We start from the raw sequence: 23,419 nt of genomic DNA, 5'->3' as shown, positions 1-23,419 counted from the left end.
AGAACCATCAAGCACATGATCCTAGTGCAGCTAAACACATGGAGTGGAGAGTGAAGGTTATTTATACCCTCTCTTGGTCCTTGCCCTAGAGCTTCCTGTTCCTGTGTCAAGGTCATGTATTTTATTGGTGGCTATCAGGCTCCCAATGGGGCTATGCAAGGGTCATAGCTGATTTTGTAGGTTATCTGAGTCAAGCTTGATTGAAGCTTGAGCAGATGCAATGAAGGGGCTTCGTTGTGCAGTTTCTGTTGTGGCTGAATGGCTTTGGCCTGAAAGATCATCCCATCATCCTGGAGCTGAAGTTCTTTTGTTTTGTAGATAGGCTATCCCAGTCCTTCTCAATGGGCACCAAATTTCTGCTGGGAACAGGGGAGCTGAAGCTCTGAGCTTCTGCCTTTAGAAACATGTTTCTCCTTTAGGGAAAATATAATATTCTGCTTTTTTAATATTCCCTAAAATATTTCATCCTTCCAAGAGGGACAGGTGCTAACTTTCTACACTATATATTTATCTATCAGAAGAACGACATGTTCTCCTCATCTGATCCTCCAAAACATGGGTGTCAAATTCGAATCGTGTGATGTATCACAACGTTGTTTGCCTTTATGGAGCCAGGGTGGGCGTGGCCTGCGCGTGATGTATCTGGCCCGCGGGCCGCCAGTTTGACACACCTGCTCCAGAACAATTTAGCAGCGGTAGAGGAGGGTTAAGATTAATAGATGATAAGGTAAAGTAAGGTAAAATTACCTTTATTATCATTTTTTACTGGCCCACATTAAAAATGAAATTCTTTTGCCTGCTCTCAAAAGAAAGAATAGATCTACCTGTTCTGACCCCCTCCTCCATCCAGTAACAAAAGCCGAGACAAGCTTAATTAGAATGTACTTTAATAACAAGACCAGAATCTCGGTGGCTGAAAACCAAGCAAACAAACAGATAAGGACCTTGGCAGCAACTCAAACCAACCTTGGCAGCAATCCAGCCTGCCAAGTTAGTTACAACACTTCTCTTTAGTCAATGCGTTGACTTCTGCAAGAGGCCCGTGTGCACCAGCAGTCTTTTTTATAGTCTGGAGAGGAGCCTAATGACCACCAGCTGAGCGCAATTACCTCCTGTAATTGCATAATTGTTCCTGACACCTATTAGCTCTTCGGTGCAGGGCATCCAGGAACAACTCACTGCTGGCTTCTGGCTCACACTTCCTTGTCTCCTCCCCACTGGTCCAAGGCTTAGGTGCCTCCTGGTGGCCAACCAGCCTCTCTGCGCCCTGCTCGGAGTCAGAACCCTGTCCAGGGTCCTCCACATCCTCCAAAGCCGACTCATAGGGCCCCTCGCTGTCGGAGTCTGGTGGCAGCTCTAATGGCTCCTGCTGGGCCACAACAAATATGAATGTTCCCTTCAGTCAAGTTCGATTATTGGTGACATGCATATAACTTTTTTCTCCCCTGCAAAAAATGGAACTCATTTACCTTTGCCAGAACGACGTTTTACTAGGAATTTTGTTGATTTTTCTGTCTAGACTGAAATCCTGGCTTTTCCTACTCATTTCCCGTCCAAGTTCTAATCAGTTCAGCCCTGTGTAATTTTTCTAAGATCAGCCAAGTAAATGATAGGAAATTACTTTTTTTAATTACTTTTTTTGGTGGTGGAGGATGTATCCTATGCTAATGCACAGCAACTGGAACTAGAAAGGATTCCTTCTTCCACTGAAGGTGCCCAAATCAACTCCGGAAGACTGGGGACCCTCGGAAAGATCTGAAGGAGCCATTAGATTCAGGTATAAGACACACCATCCCCTTATAGACATAGCCAAAGCAGCATTCTGCATAGCAACAGAAATGTCTCCACAAAAGCAGCAATATGGGAATAAACAAACAAGAGGCAGTTTTTAAAACCTGTGTTAGAAATGAACTTCTTTATTACTATCGGAAGTTAGCACCCAACCCTCTCCTACAAAAATGAAATATTTTAGAAAATATTAAAAAGAGCAGATTTCCCCTAAAAGGGAGGCAGAAACTCAGCGTCCCATCTTTGTCAATGGACCATTAAGGTCTGAGCCAGTGTATTTTACCTAACAAAGTTCTACCTCATTCAGGCAGAGCCATAATAGGAATTGCCCAAAGCCCCTTCATTACATCATCACCCAGCAAAGGCTCAACCAAGCCTGGTACTCAGGACAGCCTACAGAGTTGCCCTTGCATGGCCCCATGGGAGCCTGACAACCAATCAGATTACAAGCTCATATTCAAAAGCCCAGAGAGGGCATAAGGGTTGTCTTCCGGGTCCGATTCAAGGTACTAATTATGACCTTTAAAGCGCTCCATGGCTTAGGCCCAGGGTATCTGCAAGACCACCTACTGCCACCGGTAGCCTCCCATCGTCCAGTGCGATCCCACAGAGTTGGCCTCCTCAGGGTGCCGTCGGCCAGACAGTGCCGGCTAGCGACCCCCAGGGGGAGAGCCTTCTCTGTGGGAGCGCCTTCCCTCTGGAATGAGCTGCCCCCGGAGCTTCGTATAATCCCCGACCTCCGGTCCTTCCGACGCGCCCTAAAAAGTTGGCTTTTCCAGCAAGCCAGCCTGGCCTGAACAAAACAAATCAAAGTATTGATTATTGTTAATTTTAATTTGAGCCGAGGTGGTGCAGTTGTTAGGGTGCAGTACTGCAGGCCACTACGGCTGACTGTTATCTGCAGTTCAGCAGTTCTAATCTCACCGGCTCAAGGTTGACTCAGCCTTCCATCCTTCCGAGGTGGGTGAAATGAGGACCCAGACTGTGGGGGCAATATGCTGACTCTGTAAACCGCTTAGAGAGGGCTGAAAGCCCTATGAAGCAGTATATAAGTCTAACTGCTATTGCTAAGTCTAACTGCTATTGCTAATTCTTTTAAAAAATGTGTCATTGCTAATTTTAATTGGGTTTGGGGATATCCTATTTAATTTCTTTTTAATTTTTGTATTATGTGTTTCTTTTAATGTTGTACGCCGCCCTGAGTCCTTGGGAGAAGGGCGGCATACAAATTCAATAAACCAACCTAAACCAAAATCCAGGTGTGCTCAGCATCTCTTCCCTTTTTTTGCCCAGGACCTCAAACCACATGGTCCTGTCCACCATTAAACCATCTTTCCAAGCAGTCTCCATGTTTCCAGTGTCTTTTTCCCCACTTGGAACTGAACCCAGATGGACATTTCTTTGAACATTCCCAATGAACTGATCAGCTGAATTCTAGCATCCTGCAAAAGGAAATCTATGAATATAGACTGCATGGATAAGCCGGAATGAGTGAGTGAGTGAGTGAATGAATGAATGCGTTTGTGGGAAAAATTACTCAAATGACATACTTTTAAAATCATGTTTATTGAATTTATATAGCTACCAGCCTCCATATATGATTCCCGAGAGCTCACAAAGAGTTAAAAACAATATTAAAACAGAAACGAAAAATATATATAAAATAATGAAAACAATATGAACCATAAAACTATATCACAAAATAAAACAAATCTTCTTGTATTTTTCGTAGATTATTCCAAAAATATATTGACCATCATCAATCATAAGTAAATTCTGTTAAAAGACGATGAGTGGAAATACTCTCATTTCACTTCCACAATTTGCAAACGAAGTTGCAGGAGCCAGTGTTACACTTTCACATAGTATTTTGAGGTAAGAAACACAGAAAAAGTCTCATATTGGTTTTCTGCAGTAGTGCAAACAAAACTCACACCCCCACACACCCCCAAACAAAAGTACCTTAGAAAAATGCAAATAATATTGACCCCGGATAGCCCTACTCCCATGGGGCCACGCAACGTTGGCCTTTATTTTGCCTTCCTATTCTCATGCTTCTCCTAGAAACATTAAAGTCACTTGAAAATTGCCAACTCAATTTGCAAATTGTACTGATTTCATTTCCAGTAATGCACCTGCGATAACCATGGCAAGTTAAGAGTTCTGCTGTACCTTCTTTTTTGGCTGATAATTTGTCCCAAGATCTTAGTTTAAAATTATCCTGACCTTACATAGGTAAATTGGTATCGATGCATTCGTGTGTTGAAAAAAGACAATCGCGAATCTTTTTATTATTATTATTTTATATAGAAGCAGCAACTATTGGCATTAAATATTTCAAAATTCATCTCTGCAATCCTAAAACATGGCAGCAGCAAACCTCTTGTTTCCCAGTATTCCATGTTTGACTATTGGACAAGTGTCTTTCTAAAGCCAACACGTTCTGTGCTTGGTGCAATTCACTGTTTGTGAACAAAACATTACTTTTTTCTTTTTTCGCATAAAGCAACATTGACATATCATCATCTAGAGTAAAATAAGTACACTTTGTGCTTGCCGACGTTTCCAGCAAATAACAGGTTGGATCACCACTGCAGGGCCATATCTCTTTTGCTCCAGACGTATTTGCCTCCTCGCTTGAAAAACATCTTTTCATCAAAGCCACTGCACTGTATAGCATTCTTTACCCCTACATCCAGGATTGACGGAGAAGGCTCTTTCCGGCCATTTACACAGTTGAGAAAACGCATCTGGGAAAAACACCAAGAAAGGAATTTATAGCGGAAGAGAATTAACATCTGTGTACAGCTGTTCTACCAAACCACCAAATCGCCTGAGGTTAGTGCCTAATTCCAATCCTGCAAATGACTTCACGTAATTATATTACCGTATATACTCGAGTATAGGCCGACCCGAATATAAGCCGAGGCACCTAATTTAACCACAAAAAACTGGAAAAGTTATTGACTCGAGTATAAGCCTAGGGTGGGAAATGCAGCAGCTACCGGTAAATTTCAAAAATAAAAATAGATACCAATAATGTTTTTGAATATTTATTTCAAAGAAAAACAGTAAACTAGCGGTGTATTCAATGAAATACTTCACTCACCTCATGATGCTGATGTCCCGCTGTGATGATGATGTCCCGTGCAGCCGCGGGAGCGATGTCCCGCCTCCTATGACACACGGCACAGTGATTCCTATCATTGGATCACTGTACCAGAGGAGGTGGGACATCGCTATGTGGCTGCTTGCCATAACAAGGAGGAGGTGGGACATCGTTGCAGAGCGGCAGGAGGGGGAGGAAGGGGAATCGTAAGACAGCCCTGCATTACATTAGAACGTGAGGAGGGGGGATGGTGCGGTGCGCGCTGCGCGGCAAACTGACACAGAGGGAGGGGAAACTCACAGGGGCGCTGGGCCATTCACGAGCGTCACCCAGTGGCATGGCCCCGCCCCTTTTTCTCCTCCATTTCGGGCAAATTTTTCACTGACTCGAGTATAAGCCGAGGCGGCTTTTTTCAGCCCAAAAAGTGGGCTGAAAAACTAGGCTTATACTCGAGTATATACAGTAATGGGAATGTTATTAATATTTAAGACTCTGAATGATGCCCAAACCCAGAATGTATTTGTTTTTTAGCTCACGTGTAAAGATTTCACAACGGATCATAATTCCCTTCCTTCAGTGACATCATAATTTTGTAGTCACTGAGTGAACAGTTGTTTGTTGAGGAATAGAAACGAAACAACAAAAACAGCAGCATAGACCAAATTGTCTGAAAAGTCTTCTCAGAAACCTTTCATACTGAAATTTATTTGTTTATTATTTATTTATTTGAACAATTTATAGGCCGCCCAATCCCGGAGGACTCCGGGCGGCTTACAACAGAGGGAAAAAAGAATAATAAAGAAATGAAAATAAAACAGGCTAAAATCAACACACCTACATACGTTACGATCGGGGCTGGACCTCAACAATGAGGTCAACAGCCCCAGGCCTGCTGGAATAGCCAGGTTTTAACAGCTTTCCTGAAGGCCATGAGAGTGGGTAAGGTCCGGATCTCTGGGGGTAGCTGGTTCCAGAGAGTCAGAGCAGCCACAGAGAAGGCTCTCCTCCGAGGGCCCGCCAGCCGACATTGTTTGGCTGACGGCATCTGAAGGAGGCCCACCCTGTGGGATCTCACCGGCCGTTGGGAGGTATGTGGCAGTAGGCGGTCTCGCAGGTACTTTGGCCCTAAGCCATGTAGGGCTCTAAAGGTAATAACCAACACCTTGAATTGTGTCCGGAGACCAATAGGTAGCCAGTGCAGCTTGTGGAGGATCCGTGTGACGTGGGTGTACTTGGGTACACCCAATGCCACTCGCGCGGCTGCATTCTGGACTAGAAATTTAGAGGAGTCTACAGCCATGAGGGCGAACCTATGGCACACGTGCCACAGGTGGCATGAAGACCCATATTTGCCGGCATGGCAGCCCTTCGCTCTAGTGTGCATGTGTGCGCCAGCCAGTTGATTTTCAACCTTCCAGAGGGTTGGGGGAGGCTGTTTTCACCCTCCCCAGGCTTCAGGAATGCTTCAGGAAAGCTTTCCCAAACTTCCGGTGGGGCCATTTTTCGTCCTCCTCAGGCTTCAGGAAAGGCTCCGGGGCCTAGAGAAAGCGAAAAACACGCCCAACAGGTCAAACGGAAGTTCATTTCCGAACTTCCAGTTGTCCTGTTGGGCCCGTTTTTCACCCTCCCCAGAGTCCGGAGGCTTTCCTAAAGCCTAGGGAGGGCCAAAACAGCCTCTCCTTGCTCCCTGGAGAGCTGGAGTAGGCCGTTTTCGCCCTCCCCGGGCTTCAAAAAAGCTTCTGGAGCCTGGGGAGGGCAAAAATCCCCCCCATGCAGGGGTCGCTCGCATATGCACGGTGTGTGTGTGTGGTGTCACTCATGCATGCCCAGCTGGGGGTCACTCGCGCATGCCCAGCTGGGTGGGCACGCGTGCGCAATAGGGTGCACACGCTCAATTTTGGCACACTTTTAGAAAAAGGCCACTGGTCTATAGTTTCCCAGGCCAATACATGTTTGCAGATATCAATCAATTTGGTCTTGGCAAAAAAACCTAATTATCTCAGTCAAGGTATGGAGCGGACAAATCTTGATCTCAAGGCAAACTGCAGAAATGATTAAAATAAGAGTTTCATCCGGAGATATAGTCTCCCACCAAAGCAGGGGAGTTAGGCCAAATCAATGTATACTCCAGAGTTGTAGAAAGAAATGAATTGATTTGAACTTCGAAATTTGCCTCAACCTATCTGTTGTCCGTAACCAGGAATTAAAGATGGCCATCAAAGGACTCAAAGAAATGCTTATCTATGCTGTATCTCGATATTGTACTGACTGTCAAAAATGTTTCCCTCTTTCCCTTTTCTTTTAGCTTATTTATCTCAACATCTCAATTAAAAGTGCCTGAGTTTTAAGCATGTGCATAAAATATACAGTGTACAGCACATATGTGCACTGCTGTAACTTTTGTAAACACTACAGAATGCACTTTTATTCCAATGCACTGCAATGGACTCACTTTCGAATAAACACATAGAGGATTTTTTATTTAATGGACTTGGAATGAGGGGGGGGGGGTTGTTAGGAAGAGAATCCATTAGTTTATGAATCTATTTTAAATTAAGGAACACATTGTGGGGTGCTTGGTGCTCTCTGAGATTGGTTTTTTCCTTGCAGATATTTCTTTACCAAACCAGGTAACATTATGTTACCTAGTGATCAGTGGTGGGTTTCAAATTTTTTTCGAACCTACTCTGTGGGTGTGGCCTCCTTTGTGGGAGTGGCTTGCTGGCCATGTGACCTGGTGGGAGTGGCTTGCCGGCCATGTGTTTTCTTTCTCCCTCCCTCCCTCCCTCCCTCCCTCCCTCTCTCTCTCTCCTTCCTTTTGTCTCTCTGTCCCTTTTTCTTTTTTTCCTTTCATCTCTCTCTCACTTTTTCTTTCTTTCTTTCTTTCTTTCTTTCTTTCTTTCTTTCTTTCTTTCTTTCTTTCTTTCTCTTTCTCTTTCGGTTTCTCTTTCTCTCTGTGTGTGAGTCTGTGTGTGTGTGTGTGTGTGTGTGTGTGTGGTGGGTTGCAAAAATTTGACGAACCGGTTCTACCGAACTGGTGCAAACTGGTAGGAACCCACCTCTGCTAGTGATATTATAGTTTGGGTAACGAAATGTCTGCAGGGAAAACAGCAAAACTCAGAGAGCAACAAGGACTCCTCATTTCAACTCTGAATTGTGCATTTTCTCCTTTATTGAAAGAATACATTATTCACAGCAGCACTTGATCACATAAGTGATGCAAATGGCATTATTGCACCACATTGACGGACTTTGTTATGTAGAGTAGTCTGTTATGTACATAACTCTGTTATGTAGAGTAGTACACCAAAACGATGTAAACACAATGGAAATTTCCATCTCTTGTATCCAAAATCAACGGCTCTACGGTCCACCAAATCAGGTTTTCCCCGTACAAGGGAGATTTGTACCCGAGGACTAATATTTGATCAGCTCTGTTTAATACTAAACTGCAATATGCTTTGCTGATTTCAGGGGATTATACTTCCAAGAAGTATAAGTTGCGATCCTCCTGTGACAAGGACTGAAATAAAGCTCTTGATTTCAGAAACAGGGGGGGGGGGGGAGTTTCAAAATACAGAGCAAATAAAATGACAAGCAAAATGACTTACATATTCATCCAGAATTAAGTAGGAATCCCTCATCTGTGAAAAGATGGAAAAGCAACAACTTTAATTTACCATAATGTATAACTATATATTTAGAGCAGTTGTTCCCAAAGTGAGGCCCACGCCCCACGGGGGGGGAATTTAGCAATAGCAATAGCAGTTAGACTTATATACCGCTTCATAGGGCTTTCAGCCCTCTCTAAGTGGTTTACAGAGTCAGCATATTGCCCCCACAGTCCGGCTCCTCATTTCACCCACCTCAGAAGGATGGAAGGCTGAGTCAACCTTGAGCCGCTGAGATTTGAACCGCCGAACTGCAGCTTAGCAGTCAGCTGAAGTGGCGCAGTGGTTAGGGTGCAGTGTGGGGGGGAGGGAAATCAAAGGATGGGGAAAGAGTTGTTTTTGTTCCTTTAATAAGTCTAAATTGAAAGAAACTGAGATCCTACAAAAGTTAAAATTCTGTTGAACCCAACATGAATTTGTGGTTTTGCAAAATCTAAATTTTTCCTCCTGGATGTCCCTATTGAGACTATTCACAACCAACAGTTATGTGATGCATTAAAATATTACCCTGTTTCCTTGAAAATAAGACCTCCCTGGATAATAAGCCCAATCGGGCTTTTGAGTGCATGTGCTAAAATAAACCCTCCCTGAAAATATTGCAACACAGGAGCAGCCATGAGGTGACCACATTCGCTGCCTTCTGCACCTCAAAAATAATAAGACCTCCCTGAAAATAGGGCCAAGTGCTTATTTCTGGGGTCAAAAGAAAATAAGACCCTGTCTTATTTTTTGGGAAACACGGCATTACTGTATTTATGGTACAGTAATAGTGGAGTTTTATACGTCTAATTATTATAGTGGACCAGTGCTTAAGAAACGATTAAGTCATAACTGTTAATCTCTGATGCAATTGCTTGCAATAGTGTTAATAAGAAATGTGCAGCAATTCTCCTTGGTATAGTCCTGGGCATCGAGACTCCTAACAATACAAATTCCAAAACTACAAGCATTTTAACAAATCCCCATTAAAAAAAGCTTTCCTGTAGCAAAAGAAAAAAAGAACCTGGGTACTTCCACTTTGCTGTAAGCCAGTGGTTCCCAAACTTGGCAACTTTAAGACTTGTGGACTTCAACTCCCAGAATTCTCCAGCCAGCTCTGCTCTGAAGTCCACAAGTCTTAAAGTTGCCAAGTTTGGGAACCACTGCTGTAAACCATCAGCATTAGGACCTCTAATGCCAAACAATAAATATATTGCTTTCAAAGTGTATCAGCATGATTACCTTTTGATTAGATTCGGGGACTAAGCATGGGAGATCTTTATGACGATGCACAAATCGTTCAAAATCTTCAGTGCTGATGATGAATCTTTCAGCCTCCCTAAGAGATTCTTCCCCTGTATTTTCTCCTTCGATGAGCAAGCACTGAAATATCTAGAAAGCATCAAGTACATGACAATTAAGAGAGAACTCTTGCTGGTCACGATTGCTGTGCAATAGAACAATACCACTAAGACAATCTAATGAAAGCTTTTAATTGTGTAAATCGGTTGTCGGGCAGCATATACGTGTATTGTTATTATACAGTATGGGTAATTTGCAATTATATCCATAGTCAAAGACTGGTGAAAACTTCGGCTTCTGGATTTTGTGCTTGAGATGGAAGTGTAGGAAGTTAACACCCACCCCTCTCCTAGAAGAATGAAATATTTTAGGAAATATTAAAAGGGCAAAATATTTGATTTTGATTTGATTTGATTGCATTTCCCCTAAAAGGGTTATTATTATTATTATTTCCCCTAAAAGGGAGGCAGAAACTCAGCCCCTCCTCCCTCCCTTTGTCAATGGGCCATTAAGGCCTGGCCAGACTATTCTACATAACGAAGATCTGCCTCCTTCAGGCATAGCCATAATAGGAATCCCAAAGCTCTTTCATTACATCATCACCCAGCAAGACTCAATCAAGCTTGGGATTCAGGACAGCTTAGAGATGCCCCTGCATAGCCCCATGGGAGTCTGACAATCAAACAGACTACAACCTCAGATTCAAAGCCCAACAGAGGGTATAAATCTCTCTCACCCATGTGCCTTTTTGCCCAGGATGTCAAACCATGTGATCCTGTCCACCATTAAACCATCTTTCCAAGCAGTCTCCATGTTCCAAGTGTTTTTCTCCCCACTTGGAACTGAACCCAGAAGGACATTTCTTCCAACAGAAGAAAATAAAACTTTGATTCTGAGTTTTGCTGATTGGATAAGTTTGCTGTTATAGAAATGGCTAATGCAGATTAAGTATGCAAAAATAAAAAAGTTGAGGCTGAAATGTTAGTATTTTAATCTGCTGTGCTAAAAAGAATCGGAAGTCAAAGCTTTCGTTTCATTTTCTACCTTTAACCTACATGTTTTTTTCTTCTCTTTCCTCTCTCTCATTTTTCTATTTTCATTTTCTTTTGTATTTTATAACTCGATAAGCTTAATAAAATTATTAAAGAAGACTGATGAAAAGTATTAAGTCTAACCATGAATTATTGGTTAGAGCAGTGTTTCTCAACCTTGGCAACTTTAAAATGTATGGACTTTAACTTCCACAATGCTAGCTGGGGAATTCTGGGTGTTGAAGTCCACACACCTTAAAGTTGCCAAGGTTGAGAAACACACTGGGTGTGCAAAATGCTTCAGACTTGAATTGTTCTGGACTGAACTCAAAACATATTGTTCCAAATCCAGAGTTTCTTGTGTCTGTACAAGAACACTTTTCTAAGTATGGATCAGTTCTTTTGAGTTCTTTGGAAGCATGAAGCAGCTTGGAACAACTTTGGTATAGTGGGAACCAGTGCCCAAATTACACAAAACATCCAATTTTTAATGTTTAAAAATTTTCTGTACAACCCTGATATCGGGCTCATCGTTCTGCTTAATCAAATATTCAGATTAAAGTTATGGAATACTGTAGCAATAATTATATTAGTCTCAAGCAAAGCTAATTTGGCTGGCTATCTTGTTAATAGGGTGGTCAGCTGTTACAGTCTCCTCTGAGATGATTGTATTGAGGTCAGAGATTTATATTAGGAAGTGCAGATGGTTAAAAAAGAACATTTAAAATTTTGAGTTTCAGATAGAACTCCATTTTGGCGACAATATAGATCAGAAAAGAAAAAGGTAGACGAATAAGTTATGTTATATTTGGAAGAAGTAAATACGTCTATGTATGTTCAGCAAAGGATGAAGGAATGGTTTTCAAAAGAGGCAGATCCTTATAGTCAACTAACTTACTGCCATCTAATGGATGCTGAAGACATTGTGATATATACGACATGAATGGGGATTTCTAAAAACCCTTTGCCAAAATGTCAAGGGCAAATAACCCTTAAATGCAAAATAGTTAAAAATTTCCTACTTTTAGGACTCTGCAAATTGCAGCGGTCAAGGTATGATAGATCAACACCATCACTATAGTTTTGATGGTGGTTTATATTAGCCTAAGTTGTAGCAATTTAATAAAGATGATTAGCAGTAAATTGATATCTAGTGGTAAATTCCCAAGTGATCTACAGCAGATTCTGACTCTTTAATATTTTAGCAACAGTAACCTTAAAATTATTTCCTTCCTCAGGCCAAATTAGAAAACTGAAAGCAAAATAATGAATGCTGGGAGTGATTAAAAAGAAATGCATGGATGGATGTTTCTACCTGTATATCCATACATGTGTCCTTAGTTTTCTTTTGAAGAAACTGGTAGATTGCAAATCTTAATTTAAATTATATTACTTTGCATCAAGTCCAGATTCCTTTAAGGGACTGAAGTTAACTTTTCCAAGAGGTCAGAAAAACAATGGACAGGATAATGGCAAAAAATGAACCAGGTCCATGACACACACACACACACCAGAGGTGGGTTCCTACCAGTTTGCACCTATTCGGTAGAACCGGTTCGTCAAATCTACCGAACCGGTTAGAAGAGGTTCCACCAGTGGACCCGGAAAGCAGGCCACACCTACAGAAGAGCTTCCAAAATTTTTTGAAACCCACCACTGGTCCTTGGATGTGATTATTCTACACTATCAGGCTCCTATTTATAAAACGCAGTGCCTCTGTGAAAGGTAAGGATGACTACTGCGTTTGTGGTGCAATCAGAACATTGTATGTGTTGAAGTTGTTTTAACGCAAACCAAAGATGCCTTTTAAAAAACAAGTTTACATCCTATTCTTATGCATGCCAGTGCTGTGTGGGAGGTAATTTAAGGTGGTTCTGACAAGTGTCGTCGGCATCTTCATATTCGGTCACATGGGTGGCAAGCCACTCCCATCCGGTCACATGGGCGGCAAGCCACTCCCACAAAGAAGGCCACACCCACAGAGTAGGTTCGAGCAATTTTTGAAACCCACCACTGACACACACACACACACACACACACACACACACACACACACACAACACACACACACGGACAGCTTTTTTAGAATATGAAAGTGTTGTTTTCTTTATTTTAAAAATATTTTAGGGGTCCTACCCATTATAGCTAATATTTCCCTCTTCACAATACTAAAACATATGCTGCCTCTTTTCTGCTCTTACCTTCCAGCGGACAGGATTCAGAGCTTTGATCTTCTCATTCATGTCTTCTTCCACATTGAAACGGTTGATCACGGAATTTATCTTGAAAGCCACGTTGTATTTTTGGCACCACGTCTTCAGTTTTTCAAGGTTTTCAACATGATTTTTCTTTCCTTGCCCTCGGCCAATTAAAACATTGACTTCTTCATTGAAGCTATCGCAAGATACAGCCAGAATATCTAGATATTCCCCTAAAACAGATAAGAGTGGACTAGTATTTAATACCACCAGCCAATTGTCATCTAAATTTATCAAGTTCTAGTTGTGCGATGGCGAAGCTATGGCATGTGAGCCACAGGTAGCACATGGAGCCATATCTGCCAGCATACGGGGTGACAGTTCAATTCAATTTAGATTATTAGATTATCAGCTAATAATCAGCTCCAGCGTGCATTGAACAGCTGATTTTGGGCCTTCCAGAGGGCTGGGGGAGGCCGTTTTAAACCTCCACAGGCTTCAGGAAAGCCTCAGGAACCTGGGGAAGGTGAAAAACAGACCCAACAGGCCAACTGGAAGTTTGGAAACTATCTGCTTTCGGCTTCCGGAGGGCCTCCGTGGGAAGGCAGTTTTGCCTCCCCAGGCTTCAGGAAAGCCTCCAGAGCCTGGGGAGAGTGAAAACTGCCCCCCCACATGGGGTGGTGGTGGTTGCGTGCACCAGTGGCAAGTGCACATTGCATTGTGGTGTGGGCACGTGTACATGCGCTATCACACACGGGTGGACAATTCTGGCACAGATTTACACCACTGTTCTAGGTGAATAACCATTACCCTGACTATTCTCTTTTTGATGGTTACATTCCTTTTATTATTTCATCCAGTTAATCAGCGTAACAAATATATTATGAGCCACGGTGCACACAGTGGTTTGAATGCAGTACTGCAGGCTGTTTCTGCTGACCGCCGGCTGCCAGCAATTTGACAGTTTTGAATCTCACCAGGCTCAAGGTTGACTCAGCCTTCCATCCTTCCAAGGTCAATAAAATAAGGACCTAGATTGTTGGGGACAATAGGCTGACTGTGTAAACCGCTTAGAGAGGGCTGTAAATGAATTGGTATATATGTATTTTTCTGACTATAAGACACACTGGAGTATAAGACGCACCAAGATTTTGAAGAGGTAATTTTTTTAAAAAAAGTTTTTGCACTCTTCAGGCCTCCCAAATCCTTTGCATGCATCATTTTTTTGTGAAAAACAGGGCATGCAGAGTTTGAGAAGTCTGCAAAGTGCTTCTGGGGGCTGGGGGGGGCAAAAACGAGCAAAAAATGGCCCGTTTTTTGCTCGTTTTTGCCCCCCAGCTCCCAGGAGCACTTTGCAGGCCTCCCAAACCCTCTGCACGTTCATTTTTGAGAAGGGGGCAGGGTTTTTGGAGGTCAACAATGCTGTATTCAGTGTATAAGACGCAACCAGATTTTCACGCTCTTTTTTGGGGGGGAAAGGTGCATCTTATACTCCGAAAAATACGGTAAGTCTGAGCACCATTGCTATTATATAATGCTAGAAGAGTTACTTATAATTTCTCTTACCATAACATTTGAACCATCTCTCTTTAATCATACTGCCATTGGTCACAATGCTAACACTCGGCAACTTTAGCTCCTCCTTGCAAAATTGGACCAGCTTTCCGACAAACTCGCCTCGCTCGTGCAGAAACGGTTCCCCACCTGAGAAGTTTATTTTCTCCATACCTGGGATGCGCCAGAGAGAAAACAAGAAAGTGATAGGAACATTCAAGCAGTACACCCACTGCAAGCACACATAACAACAACAACAACAACAACAATAACAACAATAATAACAATAGTAACAATACTACAATAGTAACAATAATAACAATAAAAACCACTAGGTTTTCTATAGCAATAGCAGTAGCAATAGCAGTTAGACTTATATACCGCTTCATTGGGCTTTCAGCCCTTTCTAAGAGGTTTACAGAGTCAGCATATCACCCCCACAGTCTGGGTCCTCATTTCACCCACCTCGGAAGGATGGAAGGCTGAGTCAACCTTGAGCCGGTGAGATTAGAACCGCTGAACTGCAGATAACAGTCAGCTGAAGTGGCCTGCAGTACTGCACCCTAACCACTGCGCTACCTCGGCTTCTAAACTATTTTTCTCCCACACATGTACACAGAATGTCAAGTTGGATGGTTTACATAGCTCAATATCATTAATATGCTGTTTTCTTCACTATGCCCCCCCCTTTAAATATCTTTTGTGGCCACGGACCTCCCCCAAGACTTCACTCAAAATATAAATAATAACATTTTTTCAAGCCTTCGTGGACCCCCTGTGACAAGATCGTGGCCCCCCCAGGGCTCCACGGAGCAGAGGCTGAGGACCAGCGATGCAGAGTTTAAATGAGGCATTTTCTCAACCCAGCCAAACGATCCCAGACATGAGAGGTGATGAAGTCCCTGGCATGTCAAGTGTGTGTCCCATCACTGATCTTATTTCGTGTCTCTCTTGCTGTCTTAAGGACTCTACCCATTTCCCCTGAATTATATCGATGTCTCCTGGCTCCCAAAGATATCACCATACACAATGGGAAGAAAATAAAAACCAATCCAATAGAATCTGAAACATAAAAAACAAATCCAATAGATCGCAGTTGTTGAAAATTCCAGAGGATCCAAAGTGCAAAATATATGCAAAACTAGCCATTAAATTATCTGGAGCTTGATTTTCAGCACAGTTACGGAGAACAAATAAAAGCAAAGACTTCCTTGAGTCAATTCCTCATGACTAACGGAACAAACAAAATGTTAAAAAGTTGTGGTATTTACTTATAGCAATAGCAGTTAGACTTATATACCGCTTCATGGGGCTTTCAGCCCTCTCTAAGCGGTTTACAGAGTCAGCATATCGCCCAACAATCCGGGTCCTCATTTCACCCACCTCGGAAGGCTGAGTCAACCCTGAGCCGGTGAGATTTGAACCGCTGAACTGCAGATAACAGTCAGCTGTAGTGGCCTTCAGTACTGCACCCTAACCCCTGCGCCACCTCGGCTCTCTTACTTACACAAGCCCATCTAAATTATTTCAAAGTAAGCAAAATATCTTTGCCATCCTTAAGGCATGTCACAACTTTTGAGCACCCTTAAGGTTTGGAAAGATTAAAAAATTGACACGCCCTAAAATATGCATGCAAGCCAACATGGTATCTGTTGTATGTGTGTGTGTTTGGGCGCGTGCATGCGCACTTGTGACTTCAAGTCATTATTGACTTCTAGCACCGCTTGGACTAGTTCCTGCTGTTTTTCTGATATTGTTTCCCAGAAGTGGTTTGACATTTCTTCCTTTCTAGGGCTGAGTGGGAGTGACTGGCCCTGGTCACCCAGGTAGTTTGTGCCCATATGAAGATTATAATTCATGCTCTCCTAGTTTCTTCCCCGGTGCCTGAGCCACTACATCAAATTGGCTGTCATAGGAGCATTCTCACATACTTTTCTTGATTACAATTTGGAGGGCATTATTATGGTTTGTCGCACTCAGCTCAATGTTTACACTGGATTGGCATTTCTGTCCATCCATTAAGTCCTTCCACGGGACACTGGATAGGCAGATGTTTCAATGGCATTCTATCACTGCAGGATGCAAGCTATTCAAAGTGAAGCTGCCTTTTGCAATTGACTGACGGTGATGTTGTCAATTCTGATAGCCGGAGCCCGGGATGGCGAACCTATGGCACGTGGAGCCTTTTGTCAGGGCATGTGAGGGGTTGCCCTGTCAGCTGGCCAGCACGCATGTGTGCGATGGCAAGCTGAGTTCAGCCTTTTTTAAAGCCATTTTTTGCCCTCCCCAGGCTCCAGAGGCTTTATAGGAGCCTGGGGAGGGTGAAAATAGCCTCCCCTGCACTGTTCCCTCTAAGGTGTGCGGCCGCGCACGTGGCAAGAAAACCACGCGCAGCAGTTTCTAACTGCCGCGCAGTGATTTCTGCCCAAGCAAACGTGGGGAAGTCCTTTGCAGGCGGCTAGAACTGGCCGTCCGCAAAGGACCTCCGCAGACTTGTTTTGATGAGCACGGAGCGACTGACGGTAGTTTGTGCCGGCCGCGGCCACTCAAACTAGCATCAGTCGCCCCTGTGTTCAGCAAAGCAAGCCCGGGGAGGTCCTTTGTGGGCGGCTGCAGCGCTGGGCAGCAAATGTGGTGGTCCTCTTGGAGGAGGAGGGGGAGGCGGCAGCAGTTATTTTGGTGGTGGTGGGGCTCGTCGGCATCTTCAGCGGCAGCCCTGCCCCCTGTGAAAAAACCCAAAGATGGAGCAGATCCACGCAGATGATGTTGTCGCAACATGACTGGAGGAGGAATTCTGGGAGTTGAAGTCCACAAGTCTTAAGCTGTCAGGTTTGAAGATCCCTGTGTTTTTTTTCCCTAAAGGGTTATGGGTGCAAGGGTCTTGTAACTTAACAGCTTTAAGACTTGTGTGCTTCAATGCCAGAGTTCCTGAGCCAATGTGACTGGAGGAGGAATTCTGGGAGTTGAAGTCCACAAGTCTTAAAGCTGTCAGGTTTGAAGACCCCAGAGGTTTTTTTTCTAAAGGGTTAGGAGTGCGAGGGTGTTGTAACAATAGCTTTAAGATTTGCGTGCTTCAAAAGCTAGACTTTCTGAGCCAACATTTTGGTTGCTAAGCAGGAGCGTTGTTAAGTGATACTGATATTATATGACACTTTTAATTAAGCGGGTCCATTGAATAAACATAACTTTGAGTTTCAAATAATACTGATTTCGTTGTTGTCTTAGGTGACATCTGTTAAAAAAATTCAGGTGATCAGGCATGAAAATATGCCGCTCAAACACTATACTTTTCTGCTCACACGGGAAAAAAAATTAGAGGGAACATTGCTCCCCTGACACCCCACCCCACCCCCGGAGGCTGTCTGGAGGCTTCAGGAACTTCCCTGAAGCCTCCGGAGGGCAAAAAATGACTCTACTAAGTCACTTCTGGGTTGCTTTTAGGGCTGATTTTAGCCCTCTGGAGCGTTCAGGAGCCCTCAGAAGGCTTCCCCGAAAGCTTGCTCGTAGGGTCGTTTTTTTGCCCTCCGGAGGCTTCAGGGAAGCTCCTGAAGCCTCCGGAGGGCCTCTGGGGGAGGGGGTGGGCCTGGAGAGGCCCTCACCAGCTCCTATAAGGCCTCTGGAGCCTGGGGAGGGTGAAAAAAGCATGCAAAAAATTGGGGGCAGCACCTGTCATGCACACATGCGTGCTAGGGGGGTTTAGCACACTGCATTATGGGTGCGGCATGCCCACGCACCTCCCCCCCTGGTAAGCCCCAATTATTTATTTATCAGCACAAATAAAAAAACACAAATATAACAAAGGCAACAGTAAAAACATTGGGTTTCTGTCGTGATGGACTCTTGTGACGAGCCGATTGACAGATGATGGAAGCAGTTAGCTTCCTCCCATAATTGGGGCTTACCAGGGGTTGTGACACTAAATATATACCTTCTTCCCTGGCTTCAGCTGATAAGGAGGAAACCTGTGGCTTAATGGCCAAGACGTTTGCCTAAGATGCAATACAGCACAGGTTCCAATCCCAGTAAGGGTACGGCTAGCTGATGAGAGCTAAATAGCTTGAAATAGATCTATACTAGTCTCCCTTTATTTATTATCAGCACAAATTAAAAAAAACAAATATACACACATATACACACATATATACACACATACATACATACATACATACATACATACATACATACATACATACATATATATATATATATATATATATATTCTTTTCTGAGGTTTTCGCGGGTGTTAGTATGTAGGTCTCTAGTTGTTCGGGTTTTCTCCCGCGTAGAATTGGAGATGTCTTGGCGACGTTTCGACGAAGTCACATTCGTCATCTTCAGGCTGCTGCTGACTACTTCAGGTTTGGTGTTTCCAGGAACTACTTTCCAGCAACTACTCCTGGAAACACCAAACCTGAAGTAGTCAGCAGCAGCCTGAAGATGACGAATGTGACTTCGTCGAAACGTCGCCAAGACATCTCCAATTCTACGCGGGAGAAAACCCGAACAACTAGAGACCTACATATATATATATATATATATATATATATATATATATATATATATATATATATATGTTGTATTTGTGCTGATAAATACATAAAGGGAGACTAGTATAGATCTATTTCAAGCTATTTAGCTCTCATCAGCTAGCCATACCCTTACTGGGATTCAAACCTGTGCTATATTGCATCTTAGGCAGATGTGTTAACCACTAAGCCACAGAGTTCGACTCCTTATCAGCTAAGCCAGGGTGAAAGGTTACAACCCTATATATATATTTTTCGGACTATAAGACGCACCTAGCTTTTGGGGAGGAAAACAAGAAAACCAACCTGCCCCTGCCTCCCAACAATTTGCCTCCTTGCAGAAAACAGCCTGGTCAGCTTCAGCACAGCCTGATTTAGCAGGAGCAGCTGATTAATGGGTGGATCAGGCACCCCAAATGCCGCTTATCAGCTGTTCCAGGCTGCGGGGATTGCCACTGCCCACCGCCAGTGTTGCCGCCTCCACACACCCATTTTTCTGTCTCAGCACATTCCATTTTTGGCCTCCGTGTGGGAGAGAGAGGAAGGCGAGGAAGGAGAAGGAGAGGAAGGAGGAAGAGGAAGGGGAAGGAGAGGTAGGACAGGAAGGAGAAGTGGAAGGGGAAGAAGAAGGAGAGGAAGAAGAATGGGAAGAAGAAAGAGAGATAGGAGAGGAAGGGGAAGGAGAAGAGGAAACACAGAAAGGAGAGGAAGGAAAAGGAGAGGAAGGAGAAGAGGAAGGAGAGGAGAGGTAGGAGAGGAAGGGGAAGGAGAAGAGGAAACACAGAAAGGAGAGGAAGGAAAAGGAGAGGAAGGAGAAGGGAAAGGTAAGAAGAAGAAGAAGAAGAAGAAGAAGAAGAAGAAGAAGAAGAAGAAGAAGAAGAAGAAGAAGAAAAAGAGAGAGGAAGGAGAAGGAGAGGAAGGAGAGGTAGGACAGGAAGGAGAAGTGGAAGGGGAAGAAGAAGGAGAGGAAGAAGAATGGGAAGAAGGAGAGATAGGAGAGGAAGGGGAAGGAGAAGAAGAAACACAGAAAGGAGAGGAAGGAAAAGGAGAGGAAGCAGAAGAGGAAGGAGAAGGAGAGGAGAGGTAGGAGAGGAAGGGGAAGGAGAACAAAGAGAGGAAGGAGAGGAAGGAGAAGGGAAGGGGAAGAAGAAGAGGAGAGGAGAGAGGAGGAGAAAGAGAGGAAGGAGAAGAGGAAGGGGAAGGAGAGGTAGGACAGGAAGGAGAAGTGGAAGGGGAAGAAGAAGGAGAGGAAGGAGAAGGAGAGGAAGGAGAGGAAGGGGAAGGAGAAGGGGAGGAAGGAGAAGAGGAAGGAGAAGGAGAGGAGAGGTAGGAGAGGAAGGGGAAGGAGAAGAAGAAAGAGAGGAAGGAGAGGAAGGAGAAGAGGAAGAAGGAGAAGATCTTAAACTTCCATCTAGTAGTTTGGTACCCCAGAAGCCTGAAGCAAAGGTAGAGGCGATCTGGTGCCCCCCACGAGATTTCGGATGGCCGATGCGCTCCCTCCCTTCCGCCACTGGCTCCCCTTCCATCCCCTCCGGAGCTTCCCGGCAAGGGGCAGGCTCCCTTACCGGCCTCCTTGAGCAACCGGAGCCCCCTCTTGGCCACCTGCAGCGGCAGGACGAACGAGGGTCTTGGCGGTGTGGAAGCAGAAGCCGCACTTGTAGTTGCACTGCCGGCTGAAGTGGTAGTTGACGCTGAGCGGCACCGGCGGACGAAGCGCAGCGGACGGCTCCGGAGCTGAGCTCGGCGAGACTCTCCGTCGGAGCGGCCCCCCAAAGGCCGAGGAGCGCCAGCCGGCTGCAGAGAGCGCCCAGGGCTTGGAGCAGGAGACGGAGGAGCTGGCGGGGAGGAGGCAAGTGCATCGCGGTGCCTTCGCTGGGCTTCTGCGTGGGGATTGCGGCGCCGGAGGGCAGAGCGCGGCTTTTGAACGGCCAGATAACGGCGGGGGATGGGATGGTCGCCGCTCGGCTGATCCAAGTTTCGGTTTCCTTTACGTGGAAAGTGCTCGGTGTCGTTCAAGGGGCTAGACTCGCGGCGCCCTTGGTGGGTGGGTGTGTTGTGTGCTGTGTGCTGCCAGGCGGAGTTCCCAGAGGAGATGCTAGAGGAAACGGGACCAGTTTAAGAAGCTGGAAGTGGGCAGCGTTTTAGGACTTGAGGACCTGAAGGTTTCAGACCAGGGGTCCCCAAACTCTCCAGTTTAAGAAGCTGGAAGTGGGCAGCGTTTTAGGACTTGAAGACCTGAAGGTTTCAGACCAGGGGTCCCCAAACTCTCCAGTTTAAGAAGCTGGAAGTGGGCAGCGTTTTAGGACTTGAAGACCTGAAGGTTTCAGACCAGGGGTCCCCAAACTCTCCAGTTTAAGAAGCTGGAAGTGGGCAGCGTTTTAGGACTTGAAGACCTGAAGGTTTCAGACCAGGGGTCCCCAAACTCTCCAGTTTAAGAAGCTGGAAGTGGGCAGCGTTTTAGGACTTGAAGACCTGAAGGTTTCAGACCAGGGGTCCCCAAACTCTCCAGTTTAAGAAGCTGGAAGTGGGCAGCGTTTTAGGACTTGAAGACCTGAAGGTTTCAGACCAGGGGTCCCCAAACTCTCCAGTTTAAGAAGCTGGAAGTGGGCAGCGTTTTAGGACTTGAAGACCTGAAGGTTTCAGACCAGGGGTCCCCAAACTCTCCAGTTTAAGAAGCTGGAAGTGGGCAGCGTTTTAGGACTTGAAGACCTGAAGGTTTCAGACCAGGGGTCCCCAAACTCTCCAGTTTAAGAAGCTGGAAGTGGGCAGCGTTTTAGGACTTGAAGACCTGAAGGTTTCAGACCAGGGGTCCCCAAACTCTCCAGTTTAAGAAGCTGGAAGTGGGCAGTGTTTTAGAACTTGAAGACCTGAAGGTTTCAGACCAGGGGTCCCCAAACTCTCCAGTTTAAGAAGCTGGAAGTGGGCAGCGTTTTAGGACTTGAAGACCTGAAGGTTTCAGACCAGGGGTCCCCAAACTTTCCAATTTTAAGACTTGTGTACTTATATACAAAATAAATCTGGGACTAAGAAATTCCAGATAGCTTATGATTAAGGTCAGGACCGATATAAATTGTTTAAAGCTAGCCTAGCAAGGAGGAGCTAAGTTCAATGTAAAGATGTTATCAATTTTCTATTCTTTTTTCCAATATATTTTAGACTGTTTTTGTTAAAGATTTATACCGTGTATGGGTTCTGGGAAGTCGGGGGAGGGAAGGCTGGGGGGGGGGGGGGTTGGGGGAGAGGATGGGAGAGAGGGATGAATATTAGGCTTGACGAGGGGTGTTAGATTTTAATGTAATATGATTGCACATGTATACTGACTTTTATCTTTTCTTTAAAACTAAGATATGTTAAGTATATTGATATGGAAGCATAAATACCATCAACATAGAAGGGAGTTTGCTCAGAAGCTGAAATACACCAAGTGAATGAGAGGAAGAGTGGGAAACAGAGGAGAGAAGAAAGATAGGAAGAGAGGGATAGGAGAGAGGAAGAGTGGGAAACAGAGGGGAGAAGAAAGATAGGAAGAGAGGGATAGGAGAGAGGAAGAGTGGGAAACAGAGGGGAGAAGAAAGATGGGAAGAGGGATAGGAGAAAGGAAGAGTGGGAAACAGAAGGGAGAAGAAAGATAGGAAGAGAGGGATAGGAGAGAGGGTAAGGGGGGAAGATGAGGATAAGGAGGAGTGGAATGAAGAGAGAGGAGAAGGGGAAAGGAAGGGGAAGTAGAGTAGGAAAGGATGATGGAGGGAAGAAAGGAGGTAGGAGAGAGGTAGAAGAAAGAGGTGTATGGAGAGCAGAAGAGCTAATAATGGGTTTTTATCTTTCTGGGCGTTGATGACAAGAGGAACTGATGTAATGACTACTTAATACAATAGGATATTGGCTATGTAATAGTATACATGTGATTTATATGTTATGAAAGTGGAAAATAAAAAGTATATTAATTTTTTTTAAAAAAGACTTGTGTACTTCAACTCCCAGAATTCTCCAGCCAGCAGAGCTCAATGCATTAGTGCCTGAATCATTGACTCAAATGGCTTGAAGGGACACCGGAGGCCTTCTAGTCCAACCCTCTGTCCAAGGCAGGAGTTCTTATACCATTCTGGAGAAATGGTTGTCCAATCTTTGCTAAAACAAAAACAAAAAAAAATCCAGCAATGGAGCATCACAACTCCAGGAGGCAAGTTGTTCCAGGTTGATTTCCCTCTTATGATCTTCCTCCCATTACTCCATGTCCTGCCTTCAGATGCTATGGAGAGTA

At 44.4% G+C, this 23,419-nt stretch overlaps 1 protein-coding gene across 1 annotated transcript; it reads right to left on the bottom strand.

Annotated features, from left to right (window-relative positions):
• Window positions 1-4,292: 4,292 nt before the first annotated feature.
• On the bottom strand, window positions 4,293-23,391 carry RSAD2 (radical S-adenosyl methionine domain containing 2). The gene is given in 8 exon segments (XM_032212973.1): window positions 4,293-4,538; window positions 8,509-8,541; window positions 9,790-9,939; window positions 13,082-13,311; window positions 14,645-14,806; window positions 20,724-20,781; window positions 20,783-21,038; window positions 23,387-23,391. Coding segments are annotated over 8 exon segments (1,059 nt in total). The 3' UTR covers window positions 4,293-4,373.
• Between the last annotated feature and the right edge of the window lie 28 nt (window positions 23,392-23,419).

The sequence above is a fragment of the Thamnophis elegans genome, chromosome 3 (genome assembly GCF_009769535.1).
Source record: "Thamnophis elegans isolate rThaEle1 chromosome 3, rThaEle1.pri, whole genome shotgun sequence".
Taxonomy (NCBI): domain Eukaryota; kingdom Metazoa; phylum Chordata; class Lepidosauria; order Squamata; family Colubridae; genus Thamnophis; species Thamnophis elegans.
The sequence above is the reverse complement of the archived record's forward strand: the minus strand, read 5'-3'. Positions and strand labels throughout refer to the sequence as shown.